The sequence below is a fragment of the Copadichromis virginalis genome, linkage group LG4 (assembly GCF_057382275.1).
Source record: "Copadichromis virginalis isolate Kocher_CV1m ecotype Utaka linkage group LG4, C_Virginalis_male_GT1.1, whole genome shotgun sequence".
NCBI classification, from domain to species: Eukaryota; Metazoa; Chordata; class Actinopteri; order Cichliformes; family Cichlidae; genus Copadichromis; species Copadichromis virginalis.
In genome coordinates, this window is record NC_140621.1 from 31367792 (window position 1) to 31388063 (window position 20272).

General features: G+C 39.2%; 1 protein-coding gene across 1 annotated transcript; it reads left to right on the plus strand.

Moving 5' to 3' along the window:
- The first annotated feature begins 3642 nt into the window (after window positions 1-3642).
- LOC146711870 (uncharacterized) lies at window positions 3643-20215 on the plus strand. Its single transcript, XM_085452974.1, has 24 exons — window positions 3643-3653; window positions 3806-3885; window positions 5214-5261; window positions 5843-5872; window positions 6106-6165; window positions 6256-6288; window positions 6494-6568; window positions 6691-6774; window positions 7341-7370; window positions 7604-7648; window positions 9135-10055; window positions 11681-11743; window positions 11851-11898; window positions 12017-12073; window positions 13286-13339; window positions 13641-13670; window positions 14158-14202; window positions 14445-14486; window positions 14688-14747; window positions 16666-16737; window positions 16975-17007; window positions 17150-17188; window positions 17680-17736; window positions 19851-20215. The coding sequence occupies exons 1-24, from the start codon at window positions 3643-3645 to the stop codon at window positions 19853-19855; spliced, it is 2022 nt and encodes a 673-aa protein (XP_085309100.1). The 3' UTR covers window positions 19856-20215.
- Window positions 20216-20272: the final 57 nt, after the last annotated feature.

Sequence of the window (20272 nt, forward strand, 5' to 3'; positions counted from 1 at the left end):
CGAAAGTCTACAAAGAGTAAACAATGGTTGTTTTTCCAGGGTGAAGGTTTACTTCACTGAGACAAAACTGTTCCTTTCTGATGACAGATACTGACATTACGAGCAATGATAAGTAATTCCATGTGTTTGTATTTACACAAGACCACCAAGTTGATCATCTTATTGGCTGCAATTGGAAAACTTAATATCAAAGGTGACTTTAAACCTACTCAGGTGTTTTTCACTGTCCATGTGCCCTTGTTACATTGTATCCAAGTCTTTGTTAATGCTTAAGTTTGGTTTCGCAGTTCCTGTTGAGCATTTTTGTTTGTTTTAAGTGTCTTGCTTACCACTATTTTACTGAATCAGAATATTTCAGTCCAACTGACCTTCATCAGGTACAAAACGATGTATTAGAAGCCATGTAAAATGCATACAATCTGACTTACAATGTGACTTATTAAAAAAAAGTGGTAAGTAAGTTTGTAAAAATTCTTTCTCTCTCCTATGCATCTGTTATTCATTCAGGTGTGCAGAGATTTTGAACCAGTTGTTTATTTTAAATGAAAATGGAGCCGTGACTCTTTCTAAATGCTACCTGATTGCTTCTTATTGACAAGAATGTGTCATATGTGCATTTTAATTTCAACAAATAGTGAAATGGAGACCAGAATTAAGGCTTTGGCCACAACAGTTATGGAGCAGGCATCGATGACATCAAACACGACACTGATTAAAGCGATTTTTATTTCCTGTTGTGGACACAAACACGATCAGCTGCAGACACCATGGACGAGTCATTCCTGTTATAATTCTTTGAAGTCTGCTTAAAGTCCGACTGAAGGGCGTAGTTGCTGCGTTGTAAAGTAACATCTCTGTAGATGTCTGCGTGGAACCTTACGCTCAGTGTCTGACGATGAAAGCTGCATCACTCGGACCAGAGGGGATCCTAGCAGATGTGCTGAAACCGTAACACGCCCATAACTCAGACTGAGTATGCAAAGGGGGATTAATGTAGAGAGGGGGTTGCAAAGCAGCTTGCAGGTGCATCAGCAAAAGTAGATGGGCTAAAGTAACTTATATAATACTCCCTGTGTGGGATTTGCCTAATGGGTGCGTAATAGGATATCAGCTGATCTACCAGGATTAAGAGGAGGTAAATCAGAGTCCTCAATTCAACTCTTACCCAAAGTGTCAGCTGTTAAAAAGTCAATTGTACAGGTCACTCGTGCTCTCCTCTTTTCTTCTTAAAGGACACATGAGGGAAACACATGGCACATTATATGTATATACTGGGGTACAGTGTTTTACCGACCACACTGAACACACCGTCCAGATGTGTCTCTCCAAACTGAAGTTATATTACTCTTCTCTCGGTTAATGAGCCAACACACTTCATACCACCCGCTCTTCTTTTCAGAGCTTTGACTTCTCCTCGTGATAAACTCGCACACTCCTTATAAATGCATTGTTTTAAAGGCACCTCTCAAATGTGTAGACAGATAAATATTTGGAGGTGAATCATGGGTGAACGAGTAATGAGTCAGACGTGGCTCCTGTTATTGTCTTACGCTCGGTACCACCAGGGGAGACGATGTGGTGGTCTGCACGTGTGACTTCAGTTTTCCTTCTGTGGCGTCTTTAAAAGCAAAAACATCGCATGTGGTTCTTCGTTCCAGTCAGACGTTTGCATCGAGCGCTGCCGTGCCTCAGGTTAAGACATAAACTTAAACATTACATTAAAAAAATGGCTTTCATGCACAGGACCTCACACACTCTATATGATCCTGAGCTTGGCATTGATATTGCCATGGGTTAATGCTTCTTGTGCCCAGTCTCAACAGACTGTAGTGGCACACACTGCTGTCTATGTTGTCCCAGAGATGGCAGCTGACAGCCTGTTTTAAGAGATTACAATGCTCCCCTGTAGAAAAGTTCTTAAAATTACATTTTAATTGAGGTTTGAGACTACTGGAGACACAGCAGTACCTTGTGCACACAAATATAATAATGTCGTCATGTATTAAGTCTGCAATTTCCAAGTTCCTTTTTTAACCGGGATATTTGAATTTATACGAACAGATTCTTTTTGTATACTCCTTTCCCCCCTCTGTTTAGGAGGTGCAGTATTTGTTCTACTAACAAAAAGCAGGAAAAACCGGCCTGCTGTTAAACATTATTTAGTTTATGTGGAAAAGGAGTTCAGATGTGTCATAATTATCTGCAAATCATCTGTCTTCACTTTCATATATAAATGTTTTCCAGGGCATGGGTGCTGTATTTGCATTAGTGAGCAGGGAAATTGAGTTTGTGTGTGTGTCATCAGCTTTTTTCATAGTTGTTCCTCGAACTGAAGAGAGTCGGTATGGAGAAAACACTGTTGTGTGTTTTTCAGTGGCCTTTTGTCTGAGCTGTTTAGAAAAGCATCCAAATTTGTAAAACAAAGAAAGCATCAGCAGCTGGTTTGGGAGACGGTTTGCTGGACCTTAGATCCCAGGAGATCGGTGGAGAAGGTGGAGAACCGGAGATAGTGAGATTATGAAGCATCCCACTGCCCTGGACCAATAGACTGCAGCCTCGTTATCCTGGATTTGGGAAAGAGGATCGACATGAAGGACAAAGTGGCAGGTTAAAAAACAAAAAGTAGATTTTAAAGGCTGATATGATAAAACCAGAGATGCAAAATAAAGGCTTAATATAAAAATAAATAAAATATAGAGTACACAGATAGACAGACTATACATAGAATGGACACTGGAGCAGACAGCCTGTATTTAAATACGTGAGATATTTGGAAACACCTGAAATGTCAATAAAGAAAGCAGAACCATGACAGTCTATGTGTTCAGGGAATTGCCAACAGACACAGAACAAAGCTCTTCTTTACCCCCTGTCAGCTCAATGAGCCAAATTCTGTCCACTCTGCTTTGTACAGCATCTTTAGCTTGCCTTGTCTTATACATTACGCATTTGCATATTTTTCATATTATTCAGGGTGTTCGGCAGAAAAACAAACAAACACAGACAAAATAAGGTAACTGCCATGTTGGCAGGAAAAACATATCTAGAGGGCAAATAGGAAAAATCCAGAAACGCAGAGAGCCAGCAGGAGAAAACAAGGACAACACAAGACACAGAAGAAGGGAAGGGGTAATAAAGAACCAGTGGACTTAATCAGACACTAAATAAAGTGTCAAAAGAACAAATGAGGGAAGTAAAACCCTCAAAAATCATATGAGCATCTAAGCTTCAAAGTGAAATATTAAGTCAACTGAAAGAGAGACAAATTTAGATACAGACACAAGGGAACACAGAAAAAATAGCAACGGCAAAACAATAACTTAAGGATATCAAACATCCAAGAATCAATATTCAGCCCCACAAAATAGAAAAAAAAAACTAGGATAATAAGAGTAGAGCCATGAATATTTACAAAGACTATGACAACAAGCTTTTAGCATTGCACCACAGTGCATTTCATTACACTTTGCATTATAAGTGTGAATGTATAAGAGATTACTGAATCTTTGGCTCCTTATATGTGTTAACAGTGAAAACAGTAGATTTGATTATCACTCATTAAAATGGTTGTGTGTGTGTGTGTGTGTGTGTGTGTGTGTGTGTGTGTGTGTCTGCATTCTCACCTAAAGGAAATGGAGCGAAATGGGTCTTTGGTCAGACTGATGTGTGTTTTCAGAGGGCAGGACTTGCCAGTGGGAGTGTATAAAAGCATATAAAAGAGGCTGCGGTGCTTTAAGTACCAGACTTGTATTTGTCTTTCTGTACATCTCTTTCTTCTCTTTAAGTGCTGCTGGTTTTTGCACAGTGCCTCCTCCATCATGCTGGCTCGAGCTCTGCTCCAGACTTCGCTGGTTCTCTGGTTGGCTCAGCAAACTCTGCAAGGCGGTAAGAAACTCACGGGACAAAGTCTAAAGTTTTATGAACTATTTTTCTTGGCCTTTTTTTTTTTTTACATTTGTAATGGTTTAGATCCATGAGCTTTAACACAAAAGTATTCATTCATGTTTTAATTATTGTGTTTGCTGCTTTAAAAACATTGGAATTGGAATTGCACAAAGATTAATATAAGTCTAACTGGCATAATCCAACTTAATGTAAAGAAGTTACTAAATTTAGTTGGAAGAAAAATAATTTATGTTGATATTTAACATGATCTAAAGAAATGCTGCACAAAAAAGCTTTTTTATTTAGTCAAAATTGAATTCATTTTGTCTAGCGTCAAGATGAATTGTATCTTTAGCTGACAAATGAATTAGATCATATCATATTTTGGTCCAAGTTAAAGTCCCGATGAATCAGCATCTTTAGTGAGTCCCTCTCACTCACTTGTTAGATCTCATCTCTTTGAGACTGAGGGGAGGACTGCATGGACTCTGGGCTCCAACAGCAGAGTAATCGCCAAGTTGCTTTGGTTTATATGATCTAATTTCACTGATTCAAAGGATGCAATGAAAAGGTGGCATAAGCAGGCAAAATGTCACATCCAACTGTGAGAAGAACTAACAGGCTCCACACTGGCGCTGTATCTGATCTCGTGCTCTGGTCGCATCAGTGGATATCTGTCTGTCTCGCACCTTTAGTCCAATCAGGTTCCACTACTGATGTAATCCTCAACTGACATCTAAACTGTAATTCCCACAGTTTTAAGGTCATCTTTTGAGTCTCCTACACAGTGATAGTGTTGGCCTAAAATTCAAAATTTAGATTAATAAAAACAAATAATGCTTTTGTTGAAGGACCTCTAATGTCCTTTAAAAAAAGTTCATGCAGTAAATCTGTGAAACAAATATGTTAACGTTTCCTAAATGCGCATCACTTCTTTACACTGTATTTTACAGTTATGCATATCATATTTTCCTTATCTGCATTTTTTAATCAGTTGCATAAAGTGAAAATAGCGGGACGAAAATAAATCTCTAGGTCTCCCAATAGATATCCTGATATTTGTAGGTGAAATATTCATATCCTCTCAATAAAACATTTTGTAGTTGTTCTTTTTGTTTTTGGTACATATGTGGCTACAGACTCTCACCATCTTCACTCACTTTTATTATAAGTTAGATTCATTAGAAATATAAGTATAATTAATTATAAATCACAGATTCATTAACTAACACAACACAACAGTATTGTTATCATTACACTGTTTGGTGTTTGATAGGCTGTAACCATGGTGACTGTGAAAAACTGTTCACATTTTTTTAATGTTTCAGGGGTTAAACCTCAAAGTGTTTCCTGGGGGAGGGTGCTTCCAGCCAGAGGTATTTATACGTTTTTAAATTGTTTTTAAGTTATTTCAATGTTAAATTCATGTTTAAAAAAAAACAACAACACAGACTGTATATAAAGGATGGACAGCCACTGTGACATCATTCTGTGATTTTGAACTCCAAATGTCTTAAATCATCAGTATCGCTGCAATGCACGGACACATTTTATATCATAATTAGTGCTAAACAACAGACCAATAATAATTTAGCACAAAACAATTGTTAAAACTGGCAAAAAATTGTCAAAATTTCTTGGAGAGTCTGTACCACAGCACAGGTTGTAATATTTGTCAGATAAATCCATTAAAAATGCTGCAAAAGGCACCAACAGTGTAAACATGATGGAGTTCAGTGACTCAAATTAGAGGCACTGAGGCCCATTACTGGAAGCCACGCCCCTATGTGTTGGTCGAGTTATAAAAAATTGATACAACTCTGTTACAAAGGGGGAAACTATCCATTTCGACCAAAAATAACAGGTTAAATACACTGTTTCCTTAAACTCTGAAATTTTCTTATGTGCCTTTAACTGTTTTCCGGTTTTGTGTCTTTTTTTGTTTTGTTTTATTGAGGTGTGGGAATCGGCGGCGTGAAACCTGGAGGTAAGTCTTTCATACAGCATACATTAGCAATGTTCTGGCTGATTTGTGTCTTTGGATGCACAAATGCACATATTGTAGTCTATTCCTTCGATGGGCATTAACTCTATGAGTGACTAGGGCTGATAAATTATGGTAAAAATCTTAATGGCAATTATTTTGGTCAAAACTGTAATAGCTAAAGTAATATTTTAAAAAAAAGCAAAGTGTAAAATAATTTTTCTGTTTCCTCTCAGTTACTGGTGCCCTTGGAGCACTGGGTAGCCGATATGGCAACAAAGCAATGAAGACTGGAAGTGGGTTTAATCTGCTTGATTTTCTGCCTCTTATGTCTCTTTAACCATACAGAGGGGATATTTAAACTTTTACTTTGTTAAATATTTCAGTTGGACGTTATCCTGCAGCCCAGCTTGGTGCTGGTGAGCAAATCAAACATGCAAAAACAATTTCTCCTGTTTAAAAGGGATCCATCACACAGTTTTTAAAAATGTTTTTGACCATGATATTACTTGGGATTTACTATGCACAGAAAGATTCTGTTGATGCACCTGGTTTAAAAACTATATTCTTTAACTATAACTTTAACTATATTCTGTATATGTATTATTTTCATTGTGCCCTCAGGAGGCTACAGATCTCTTGGATTAGGAGGAAGAGCTGGTCTGATGCAAGGTGGATATGGAAACCAGGGAGCCTATGGTACACACTCAAACCCTCACAGCATACTTTTTCATTCTTTTCTCTTGGATGTGGTCAGTCTAGTTCATGAAATAAATAATAGTTTATTAAAAATGTATGATACATTTTCCCTGTGGCTTTAGGTGCCAGTCTGGGCCCAGGAATGGGGCTGGGGGCTGGGCTCACAAACGGACTGGGACTGGGATTGGGCCAGGGAGGAAAACGTGGTAAGACTGATATATAAAGAAAGACTTAATAGGCCCTATTTATATATCTTCTTCTTTAGGGAGCCATTTACTTTACTTTGTGTTTTTGTTATTGGTCGTTATTTATTACTCGAAATAAATAACTATGTGTGCTGCTTACATGTGTTACATATGTCAAGGTTGTTGAAACTTTACCCTCACTGTTCTGATTTGCAAATTACCTTATACATTTTTTTACTCTTATGATTCATCATAATTATCATATTAACAATGCGACCAATTATTTTCTCAGTACTTAAGATATTAAGCCTCCCTGTGTTGTCTGGTGCAAGATTGGGGTTATTTTTAGTTGTGCTCACACCTAGCAGCAGAAATCTTGGCAGCCTGTATTGCATGCAAATCCTGGCAGAAAACCAAGAAGGCTAAGATGCAACCAGTTTTGTGAAAGGTTGAACTGCTACAACTCATGTCACACCTTTTACAGATATTACACAGCAAGGATGAGGATGAATCTAACAAACGGTTGGATAGCAGCTGCAGGGATCTTTGTAAAGAAATATTAACTCTGTGTTTTTGGGACTTTTCAGCTTATGGTGCTGGCTTGGGAACACTTCCAGGTAAACACTTTTGTTTCCTTGTGCTGTATGCACAAATGAGAGTAAAGAAATTGGTTTAATAAACACAATAAGTTGGACCCTGTCAACCTGTCAGTGGACATGGTATATGGGGCAGACTGCATCTCAGCTAATGGATTATGTGTCCTTGTAGTATTGAGAGAAACCCAGGATGTCAGTGACATAACCCCAGTGCTGATTTATTTAAAGATGAGCTGTTTTTGTTTCCTTGCCAGGATATGGATCTTTAGGGGGCATTGGCTATCTTGGAGCACGACCAGGTAAGTGATGAACTATGTTTCATGTGATGTCCTGTTCTTTTAGCTTTGAACTGTTTTAGGCCTGTTGCCAGACTTGATGCAGAGGCATGCATAAACATCAGCCTTATCAAGCTGATCAGCAGAGATTGTTTCTCAGAAGCTGTCTTAATACATTATCCAGTACAATAATAATACGCCCACATCTGTGACACAAGCACTTTGCAGAAATTGTGTCTTTGCAAAAAAAAAAAACCCTCCTAAACTGTAATACGCTGGCCTGCGATGCTGCTGTTATCAGTGACATCTGCTTTATGGGTTTCACCCGTGCAGGTGTAAAATCTGTGGTGTTTCTGTGTAATCAGTCTGTCTTCATCTTTGCTGACTTGTGATTCACTGCTATTGATGTTGATTTCATGTCTTTATGTGCATGAAAACAGATCATCTGTATCTATTTTACTATCATCTGAAGCTGGTCTGTTTTATTTTGTGCGCACAGTTCATCGTGTCTATTGGTGTTTCATCTTGACTGCATGTTGCATGACTTCCTGGCTCTTTCAGCCTAGTGTTTCGAAACCAGATGTCCTGAGAAAGCTCTGACTGAGATCACCAAATGCTCATTGGCTGATGACTTGTGGCTGACATGTTGTTAGCCAATGACTTGTCCTCATTTGTGGTTGTTAGAACAGCAAGAATTTACTAATTAAAATATATGTTTTTGTCAGCAAGGGAGCAAATGAGTGAGGGCCATTTTCCCATAGACGTTTTTGTAACCCTAAGCTTTTATGCAACCAGAAGCATCACTGCCAGGTATTAGAGGTATTAGAAAGAATGCAATTTTAAGACACTTCCACATTGGCTTCCTTCCCCTCCACCACTCCAGCCCCCACCTGTGGGCTACTTATTATTCCTTATGCTGCACACACATGGTTTAAAGGCAAAATAAGAAATTACTCACACTCACACTTTATTTGTTTTTTGCCTTTGAGATATGTTTTAAAACTGCTTGGTGACTCTGGTTCTGGCTCATAGTAAATGTAAATATGCTTGTAGTTTAAACACATATTATGAGTAAAACCTCACTTTAAGAATCAGAAAAATTTCAGTTGCTTTTGCTGTGGACTGCAGGCTTCTGCTTTCATGCCCACTCAGCTCTGTTGTTGTGTGTCATACACAGATGTTGCTCGAGTCAGGATATCCTTTTGTCTTGTGCTTGAACGCTGGTGTGTTTTTTGACATTTCAACAATTTGTGATGGAAACAATGTGTTGTCATGTCATGTTTTATGTGCTGGTGTCATTACTCTAAATGAATGTGTAAGTCTGTCTGAGTTCCCACTGATTCTATCCTTGGTTTGGTTCTGATTTTTCTGTGGATGCTCCGATTTATATTACAAACTTCAAAGAAAGGCTTGAAGTTTGCTGCTACAGTGTGCTGCTGGACCTCAAAGAAACACTGTTGTCTCTGAGGTGAGATGAAGTTGTGAATGCATGCTGATATCTCTCTGCCAGGTGTGTCTGCAGAACATTTGGTTGGACCTGAGATGGCCAGTCAGGGTCAAGCTGTTCAAGATCTTAAACGAGAAAAAATCAGAGGTCTAGACTCGTTTGGAAAGCAGGAGGTCAAAAGCTTTGATTCAACAGTCCAGTCATCGAGTCTTGGACACACAACACCTACTGATCAAGGACAAAGTAACCACCCTGCAATACCCAAAAGAAAGCTGGCCCCAAATCATGAAGTCATTTTGGGAGCTGGAGGTCCGAGAAGACAACTGCCTGTTGATAAAGACAACATCCAAAGTCTGGGTTCTTATTCATCTCAGAGTGCCCGAGACTATGATTCATCCAAACGTGAAAATCAGCGAGTGGAAAACTGTGGATCTCCTATTAATTTACTAGAAAACAATCGCTTAGGTTCAGGAATTCAAAAGGGTCAAAGTTCAGTGGCTCAGCCGCATCTTGGTGAAGAACTCAGACATCTTGGTAGCACGACGTCACAAAAAGAAAAAGACAAAACCTCTCGACTACCTTTTTCAGAAGCTGAGGATGTAAGAAGACGTATTTACGCGACTCCACTGGATCAGAGAATAAGAGATTATTTCTCTGCTGTGGCAGACAGGCAGCGCGTCAAAGGACTTTTAGCTGAAAACGCAAATGGAATCAGAATCCGTGGGACTGTTACGGTACAAGATGGCAGATATAGTACTGCAAACCTTCCAGCAAAAGGAGGAAGGCGCTATGGAGCAGTGATCCCAGGTACTAGTGGAACCCTAAGTGTAGGCAGTGCCTCTAATAGAGGAGATGGACAGGAAGCTCCAGGCTTTAATGGAGATGATCAGAGTGCTAAACAGAATTCCCAAACTGAACATGATGTCAAAAAGCCAAAAGCCCTCCCTATCCCAGGGCAGACTGGGAGGAATGCCCAGACTCCAAGTAAGAGCAAAGCTTTTTCACCATCTAAATGTCTTTTTTGATTCATATCTGTCTGTCTGTGGTCCGTTCTTGAGATTTTTGAGAAACAATTTCATATTTCTGAGACTGGCTTTCAGATTGTTGTTTGTGTGATGTCTATGCTTTTAAACAGACTTTAGTTTCCTCTGCTAGTTGGCATTGAGACTTTTGCTGTACTAGTCAAACAAAACACTTTACCAAGTCAGTCTTTTAAACTAGTGACTCTAATTGCCAGTATAGTTCTGCCAAAATCCAAGTTCAAATTTTTTGGCTTAAAAAAGTTGAACTAGTCAAACAAAAGAGGCACTTTTGAAAGGTTTTCCCTCTTCTAATGTGACCAAATGTAAAATTCATGCTGAAAAACTAGCGACTGAGCTGTTTTCACCCCAGTTACACCTAATAATTTTAATGCGTTATGATTAAGTAGCCAAGTGTATGCAACCAAAAACTATCGATGCTATTTAATGATGGTCAAACCCTGCATGAAAGCAGTCAAGCTTTGGCCAGAAAACCTTTTCTCAACTAAAAGTGTTGTTTTTTTCAGATGTTCATATTTAGTTTGCAAATTAACCAAAAAATAAATAAACAAATTAGACTGCGTTATATATAACACACAATAATTACATATTAACATGATAAATATAAGCTGCAAGGCAGTGGAGCAATCACCTTGGAAAACCTTGAATCATGACTTCTAACCTCGGTTTGGTGAAGGTTTGTGATTTTGGCTTTCAGCTCTGATGCACCTTCAAGTCTGTTTGGATATCTTTGCATTTTGTAGGAAAGTCAAAACACATGCAGTGCACACCGCTTGAGCCATAGTAAACAGCTGTTTGTTATCTTAGTAGCTTAGATCTCTTGGGCTGCAGTTGCCAGTGATACTGAAAATAGTCAATCTGGGCATTGCACTGAGGGAAATTCAAGATTTAATCACTGGTGAGAGCAGTGATCATTGATTAGATTTTAGTTTCCATGTTCAAATCCAGAAGCTGCTACACGACACAAAACTGAAACCAGTGTGGCTTCAGCCTGTTTTTTATGCTAATGTGCATTCCAGTAAGAGATTTGCATTGTTCTTGGTAACAGGCTTCTGATCATACTACATCGACTGCTGGGAGGAGCTTTGAGTTGTTCATTTGTTTTTATGTTTTCTCGTTTTGCATGAAATTTAACTCTAAAACAATATATGTCACATGTACATTCTTCCTTCTTACAGCCGGGTTTTGTGTGTGGTTTACTGTCTGTGTGTAATAATATTGCTGGACCATATCTAAACTCATATTTATCCAGATTGGAACCCAGGAATGTATAACTTGTTTTGCTGGGAGCAATAGTAAAACATAAAAAATCCCAAATACCTCAGTCTTTCATCTGGGTATCTGTGACTTAGGGAGTGATTTTAGGTGGTCGTTGTGGTTTTTAGGACTCAGTCCAGTGGAGAGGATCTCCCAATACAAGTCTGACAAAGATGAAGACATTTATGGCCTGATGAGGTTGAAAAAGCGTTCCATAACTGTCTTTATTATGTAAGGAAAGGAAAAGTGAAGTGCATTTAGCCTAAAGTAAATCTCGGGTGATTTTGCTGAGCTTGTTTACCTTCTCCTCAGGTTATGCTGGTGGAGCGGGAAACTACATGGGAGCAAGCCTGGGCGCTTTGGGTTATGGAGCAGGTAATGCTGGGCAATGACACATAATTCATGAAGACTAGCTGCTGTTTTTAGCAGATGGAGAGGTAGGTTTACAACTTTGGTAAAGACTTCCGATGTGTTGCCAGCAGGGTTGGGACAGGGAGCGTATTTGGGTGGAGCAGCTGGAAAACTTGGAGGTATGCATGTAAATTTTCCTTATTTTGTCTTTTCTTTGCTTGGAGATAAGAAATTATGTTTTGCATCTCATATTCTGTGTTTCATCCTGTTCATCTAAAAATTTTTTTTACATTTTAGCTGCTGCTGCACTTGGGCAGGGTGGTTATCCCCAAGGTGTTGCAGGAAAGTCGACTGGTAAGGCTGTAACATATTTATTTGGTCTCTGTCGGCATCATTTCCCCAGGCTTCACTGAACAGTTTAAAACTTTTAGCAGGATGCTTTCTTGGCCTGCTAGATAATAATTTGGATGCAATTTGAAAGCACCTTTGGGTCACAGTTACACTATCTGAACCAAATTACTAGGCCAGCTTACCCGTTACACCTACAGGAGCTGCTCAGCCATAGACACCCAGGACACGAAGATCCCGGCACACAGTTTTTGTGTCGCTCTTCATTCCAGAGGAGGTTTGGACCACTGTAGTTACTGAGTCAATAGAGATGTGGTGACATTTATTCAAAGATCAAGAGGTGTGGCCCTATCCTTGTATGCATGGAACACATGTAGGCAAGGAAAAACATTTCTGGTGGAAGCTTTCTGGTCTGGTTTATAGTCTGTTTTCACACCAAATTCTGTTGGCCAGTCACAGTTGCACAGTCTTTGGTTATATGCAGGTAAATAGTTCATGTATAAAACAAAAGAAAACGTGCATTTGCTGACATGCAAACAACTAGCCACTGACAATGATCTCACGGACATGCCCCCAAACAGGCTGTTGTCTCACCAGACTAGCCAGTAAATTTCCAGACTATCTTAATAATCAGGTGTTTCTCAGTCTGTGTGCTAAGCTGTTTGGCTACTGCCTTTAATTTAAACAGAGGCTGTCAGTTAAACTCATGGCAAAGAAATGGAGGCCTATTCATGGGTCTCTCCCACAGACCCCGGGGTCCTGTGCAGATGTAGAAGCTTGTCAGAAAAGACTTGAGGATATGCTTGATAAGAAAATACGAAGTAATTTGCCTACTCGAATTTTGTTTTTAAAGAAGTGAATGGAGGTAAGGCCTCAAAGCCAGACAACATAACTCCTACTTTGCCTTGTAAACCAATCATTTGCTTGTCAGTTGTATGTGAGGAGGTAAAGAAAAAAATCTCTACCTTACGTTCAAGGTCACACCAGAGGTTTCCTTTCAGATGAATGATTAATAAGTAAGAGACAAAAACAAGTAAAACAATCAACGTGTCAGCCATCTTTAAACTCTCCTGTTAATATACAGTTGTTCTTTTTTACATGCAAGAAAAAAGACTTATATTTAGGTAAACTTCAGTCATGTAAATCTATATAGAGACTTAAATCTATACATCATACTCATCATCCCATTAAGTAAACAGTGAATGTGTTTTATTACAGGTTATGGTGATGGAGCAACAGGATATCTTGGTGCTGTGGCAGGGAACGGCCTGGGTAAGTTCAGCAAGTTAGAGAAGTATACATCAAAGAGTATTTACACTGAGGAAAACTTTAACCTGCACTGGCAGAGAATCATTCGTCACTCTGCTTGGTGTCAAAGACAGCCTGCATCAAAGCTGTTGATATTCAGTCAAGATGGACTTTTTCTTTGTTGGCGTTACTTTTGTGTTTCACTGTAGGCTGAGGCAGTTTTGCAAAAGCTTTGTCTAGCACGATCACAGACTTGAATTTTTTCCCCTCTCTTTCATGTATAACTGCAATCTTTTAAGTGCTTCTACATTTCTCCTCTCAACAGGTTACGGGAATGGTGATGGCTATGGAGCTGGTGAGTGAAGCCTGAATATTACTGGAGCAAAATGTGTTGTGAAAGTCAGTCTAGCTCTCGACATATACAACATAATTAGTGCTAATTAGTACTATGTTTCAGACCTTGCTTACCCTGCAGAGTTAGCCGATGGTGCTGAGAAAAAAGCAGGGAAGAGTGAAGGTAACAGTTCTGAGGAGCGATAACCTGCTTAAAAAACCCGTGAGGAGTGATGGCACTAACCTTTAGAGGCTTAACCCATGATACTGGATAGCTTGACAAAGTAGATGTCAATAGAAACGGCTTCCTCTAATATGCTCAGTGTGATTTTTTTTATCCACTGGGTGTAGCTATTGTCTCTGATTTATTGAAGCTGACCAGTTAAATCTGGTGGTTTCTGCCCTCCTGCTCCCGTAGATGCTTTTAAAACTAACAATTAGTTAATCGGTTGAATCGATTAATGACACAAAAATGTTTGACCTGTGTGTTTATGTTTGTCTTTTTTCAGCCCTCAGTCCTGGAGGCTATGCTGGACAGGTCCAGGGGGGCTATGGTAGGAGATTTAAGGAAACTCTCTCACATAAACCAACAGAAGTAAACAGAAGGGCTCAAAAGCATTTGGTTATAGAATATAAAGCATCTGTTCTCCTCCAAATCTGTTTGAATTTAATTTCAAACCAGTAAACACCCTGCATGGAACATAAGCCTTGCATTTACCAGCAAGGAGTGATGCCTACATGTGCTTTCTGCGACGTGTGAAGTCTTGACTCAAAAAGCCCTCTCGTCCTCTTTCAGGAGCACTTGGGGCAGGCCTGGAATCAACTGGTGGCAAATATGGTGAGCAACGGTGACAGCACCTCGCCCTTCAGTCATGCTATTAGTCAGGCAACTGTCAGCGTGGGTTTCCACACGTGACTCAGACTATAGTGGTAGAGAGTGCACAGCTTGCTGATTAATCATGGAGGTCGAAGGGTGAAGAGAGAGAAATGACGATGTATGAGTCAGATTGACCATTTGATTTTCTTCTTCCCCCTGCAGGAGGAGGAGCTGGTCAGGCTCCTTATGGTAATGCCCCAGTGCTTCCTGCTGGACTGGAAGGTAGTAGATACATGAGCTTGATATCATAGCTGCAACAATAATCATTGCAAAATACCTGCGCCACACAACATTGTAAATTATATCAAACTTTTGCACATCATAAAAGCTTCACCATGCTATTAACAGGTAGTGTTACACTTTTTCAGATCAGTACATCACATCATGGGAAGATATTGTATGTCCTTTCACGCTACACTAAACACTTTCAGGATATTGTCTATATAGAGACATTTTTGTCCTGCACTAAAGAGGTTTTTCCTTGTCAAATGGTACAAAATAACAGGAAAATGTAATGTAACACAGACTTAGTGACTTTATTACAAGTAGATGAATGTGGCTTATTCTGAGTCCTGCAGACTAAAGAAAAAAAATCATAGACTTAGATAAAAGAGGGAAATAGATGTAGCCACCCATTGTTTTCTGAACCCATTTTGAAGTCTCAACATTAGCATCGTCCCCATTTTGGCGGTTTGGGGCCAGAAGCTAGGTTATATGCTTATGCTAGCAAGCATAGCTTACAATAAGCACACAGGCAGGTATCTGTTTATTAGTGCTAAATAACAGGCTAATAAAATGCTAGAAATTACCATGACCACAGACTTATTGGACCAATATAATTTATTCTCCAAGTTATACATTTTTAAAGCGAAATCTATTAAAATTACTTCAAGAAAAAAATCCTGTTAGCAGAGATGAGGCTCAGTAGGCAGCTAACTGCTACAGCCAGCTATCATGATATCCACCTGTCAATCAAAGTGACCATATACTGAACTTGAATTCATTCATTCAATTTTATTGCATTTTATATCACCCAAATGTGCAACAACCATCTCAAATACCTATATATTACACGTTAAAGACCCTACAGTGTTAGAAATATACCCCAATAAGCACATGATCCACCTTTGAGCAAGCACACGGCATCAATGGGAAGGAAAAACTCTCTAAGTCTTAATAAATTTTGCATGTCTGAGTTGTAAGACAAGCACGTAAAATTTTAAATTTTGGTAAAGTTGTTCTACAGCCAAGCAGACAATACTACAGCAGTCAGCCTGCAGTAAAAATCACGATTACTCACCATTTTTTCATGTTATTTTACATTTGACATAACATTAATGTTTCACAAACAATTTTTTATTGATATTTTATGTATTTAAGAATAATAGTAAAATTCTGTAAAATTTATTTGATAAATTCATTTAAATTATCTTTCTTTTTTTTTTTTACATTGTACTTTACATTTCTTGATCTGGGCATGAGGGGATGATTTAGATGTAGAGTTCAAAACTGTTGAATTTTCTGCTTTCAAATTAGGCTTTTTTTTTAAATTACAGTCCAGTGGTACTGCTGCTGGCTTCAGTTGCTTTGTACAGACATGGGAAAGGTATTGATTACCTTATCAAAGTCTAGAGCGAATAAGCCTTTATCTGAATGGTCTCAACTGTTAGGGCAGCAGCTGCAGCAGTGTTTTAATTAAGATGAATGACTGGGTAACTGCTGTAAACTGGAAGTATGAGTATAGTAATAGGAAATAACTCAATAATCATAGAAAGTCTGTTCATATATGAAGATCGTAGGCTTCCCCTTTTGTCTTTGAGTCATTTTGCATCTTGTTATATGAGGACGCTTTTCACTTCACTATAAATTTATAAAGTGAAAAATCCAGTCATGCAGGTTATTGGGACATCATCTTTGTTTGAGGGGCCTTGAAATGCTGCATAAACAATGATCACGCAACCAAAATGAAACTGGCCTAGCCCCAGCCTTGGTATACTTGTTAGTATAAAGTATATAAACAAATAAATCAACAAGGCTTACAATTTTCTCTTTTTCTCACATCCTGTCAGTTTATCACAGTATTAAAGCTCAGTGAACTGCTAAATAGTCACATTTAACCAATTTCTTTCATTGCCCACAGGTGATGGCGGCTATCCGTATGCTGCACAGCAGCTTGGTCTTGGAGCTGAAGGTGCTAAATCTGCAAAATATGGTGAGAAAAAAAGTGTGAGAAACTCTAAAGTGGAAAGTTACCATGCGGCCAGATAAACTGTGTCGTTTTGGTTTTCTTTTTTTCTAGTTCAGTACCAATGAGGTCAAAAGCCTCAGAGATAGTGAAAAATAAAACTCATCAGAAGCATTGTGAGTGCAGATAAGCTGCAGGGCTGTTTCTATGTGATCCTGCCTGATATTGACTCTTTATTGTTGCCCTTTTTCTGTGCTGTTTCAGGCCCTGGTGCAGGATATGGAGCTCAACAAGCAGGTTCAATTTAATGCACTCTTTCTCTCAAAGTACTTCCAGTGTACTCCTAAATTCTCAGAGTGTACTCCTGGCATGTTTGCATATACGTACGTCCCAAGTCCTGGCCTTAAAGGTGTAATTTCTGTTGTGTGTGTTTTATTAGGGTTCGGTGCACAGCTAGGGCCAGCTCAAGATGCTTTGGGTAAGAAAACCACCGACACTTCCTCATTTGTGATGAGCTACCACTACTGCTGCTTCTGGTTACCTTATTAGTCATGTCGTTTTGCACAATATCGCAGCACAACAGACAGCATACAACAGATGTTACTGTGCTGAAAAATGCCTTCATATATAATAATCACGTGATTTTGCAGGAGTCAAAATATTAGTGTCCTTTACTTGGATTCTTTTTAAATAAGAATAGCAACACAAATGTGATGCAGTTTAAAAAAAACCTTATTCACTGTTATTCTTTTTACTTAAGTAGCTTGCACACTGAAAGTGCAGCTGCATGTATTATGCATTATATCCCTCTTTAGGAAAGGTATGTGACCTGCATAGTGTGATAGCTAAGTCCTCTAATGCTACTTTTTTTGCCAGGTTTAACACATAGCTGTTAGATTTCTTTGTCTCAATGTAACAGTTTCGTTTTTAGTGAATTTGTAACACTGACCTGTGCCGATTGCTTAACAGGAGAGCAGACTGGCAAATATGATCGAGTGAATGCTGCCCTGGGTAACGGATACAAAGGTGAGAAATAGTGCACGAAGGTCTGGTTAACTAATAAAGTGGAGTTAATACACTTTTTCTTGTTTTCTGTCATATATTTACGGAGCCCCGCAGGGGACATGGGAGGAAAAAAATTAAGATGGACTTTTGCGAGATCTCGCAAAACAAACTTGGGATCTCACAAAACTTTTGCGAGATCTCACGAAACAAACTCGGGATCTCGCAAAAGTTTTAGCCGCATTCTTCGGACGCCGGCTCGAAGCCGACCGGGAGGTCGAGGCACGATGTGCCGGGAAAGCGGTGTTCCTCCCGGCTGTAGTAGGTCTCGACCTCCCGTTAGCTCGAAGCTAACGGGAGGTCGAAGGCCGAAGAATGCGGCTAAAACTTTTGCGAGATCTCGCAAAAGTTTTGCGAGATCCCGAGTTTGTTTTGCGAGATCTCGCAAAAGTTTTGCGAGATCTCGCAAAAGTCCGTCTTAATTTTTTTTTCTCCCATGTCCCCTGCGGGTCTCCGTATATATTTACTGTTACAGTGACAGATGGTTGTATTAAACATGGTCAAATAGTGAAGTCAGTGTATGACCCGTGAGTCAAAACCTCAGGTTTCCCACTGGTTTGTGAGAATTGTTTTCTACTCTTTGATCTGTGTGATGTCAGAGAGTGGATATTCCCAGTATTGTCATCTCAGACGCAAATCTGCTGTTTATGAGGGGTTGTCAGCTACAGTTGGCTTAAAGCGAGAGGAGCGCCTTCTCGTCCTGGCATATGCTATCATGTCCTTTGGCAACTGAGAGATAACAACAACTTTGTTGAGATCTTCAGTCTGCATTAGGTCGCTTGAGTTGTCACACGTTTGACTATAGTTAGTGTCCCTTTGTCTGACTTTTTCTCTTAGAGATATATATTTAGTTCATTTAGTTTATTTCACACCCTGAAATTAAGCTACCAAATACTACTCACTTAGTCTTAGGGTGTGAAAAAAAATGGTTACACTCAGATAGAAAGGCTGGTTTAGGTACCTCTTCACAAAAGGTCTGCTCACTGAACAATAATAGATTGACAGACCAGTCTTTCTAATGCCATACCTGTGGCTAACTGACAAACCAGACAGGAAAACGAGCCCATCTGCTTGCTATCTAGATTTTCTTTCTGCCACTGGCAGCCAATAATATATAAATTGGCTTAAGTGGACGGTGGCCTTTAAGGTGGAAGTGACTAAAACTGCTTCTTCTGCTGTTTTCAAACATACACTGCTGCTCTGAACTATACTGAGACAGAGGCAAATCACCACTTTTCTTCTACGTCTTGTGAATGCCTTCTATCTAGCACTCACACACATTCACTCTCCAATAAACACATCTGAACTTGGGGTTCAGTATCTTACCCAAGAATACTTTGGTCCTCCTGAGCTACAGTATGCTGTCCTATTGTCCTATTACCCAAGCCTCGCTGCCACCATCACGTGTGTCACCTCTTGCATGTTTACCCAGAAAGCTAAACCATAAGCCGTATTCGAGAGTGTATAATGTTTATTTCTGGGTGTTGCATGTGAAAAAGAACAGCTGTGCAACAAAAGCTGAACCTGCTTAGTTTGTAACTGTACAAAGGTGATGGGTGAAAACTTTAGCTCTTAGACAGTGGATGAGCACCAAGGTAAAGCACAAGATACATAAGGATTATTTCGAACTGTGAATTATGCAAAGCTACTCTAATAGAGTCCAATAATAACCTTACGGGAAATGGGCACAATAATTCCCTTTATTAGTATCAGAATCAGAATATTTAATTGTCATTAAGACAAAAGCAAATGCTGCTCCATTCAGTGCAAAGAAAACTGTATAACTATTCGTAAACTTGTATTCTATGTACAAGAAAAGAAGTTTTAATAAAGAAAGTATAAAATGGTATAAAAGCATGAATAAATAAATCTGTACACATATGTTTATGTTTGTGATTGAGTCATTATTAATTATCGTTATTGAATATGTAGGTTTATGTGGGTTTGAATGTGAAAATTAGACATAGGATGGGCTTGTTTTGTACATTTTTCACACATTTTTTGTGTGATTAATGATTCTCTTCCGTATTAATGATCTTTGTGCTCTCCCCTTTTCCTCTGTGTCTGTGTCTAACCAGGCTAATTCCCACGACGTTGACCTCTTCAAGTGGATCATTACCATAAAGTGTTCAGTCCAATGAGGTTGCAGAGCTTTTCTGTGTGATTTACTCTACTTTGTTATGTTGTCATGTCTGTATGTCTTTTGTTTCATTCTTCTCATCCACCTTGTCCTTCTCTGTGAACGGACATCTGTAAACCAGATGTCTGTCTGCTTGTCTCCCTCCTCTCAAACCTGCAGCACCCACGGGTTTGTTCCTGGCAATGCTAAAAAGGCTTGGTGGTGATTGATAAACATAAATGGATGTGAAATGCAAGAAATATGTCCCTTTGTTTTGGAATAATGATTTGTTCTGTTTTAATCCAATAAATTATATCACCCAGTGACGCTAAATAGAAGCTTCTGAGTCAAAACATTTTGTGTGCGATAGTGTGCTCTTTA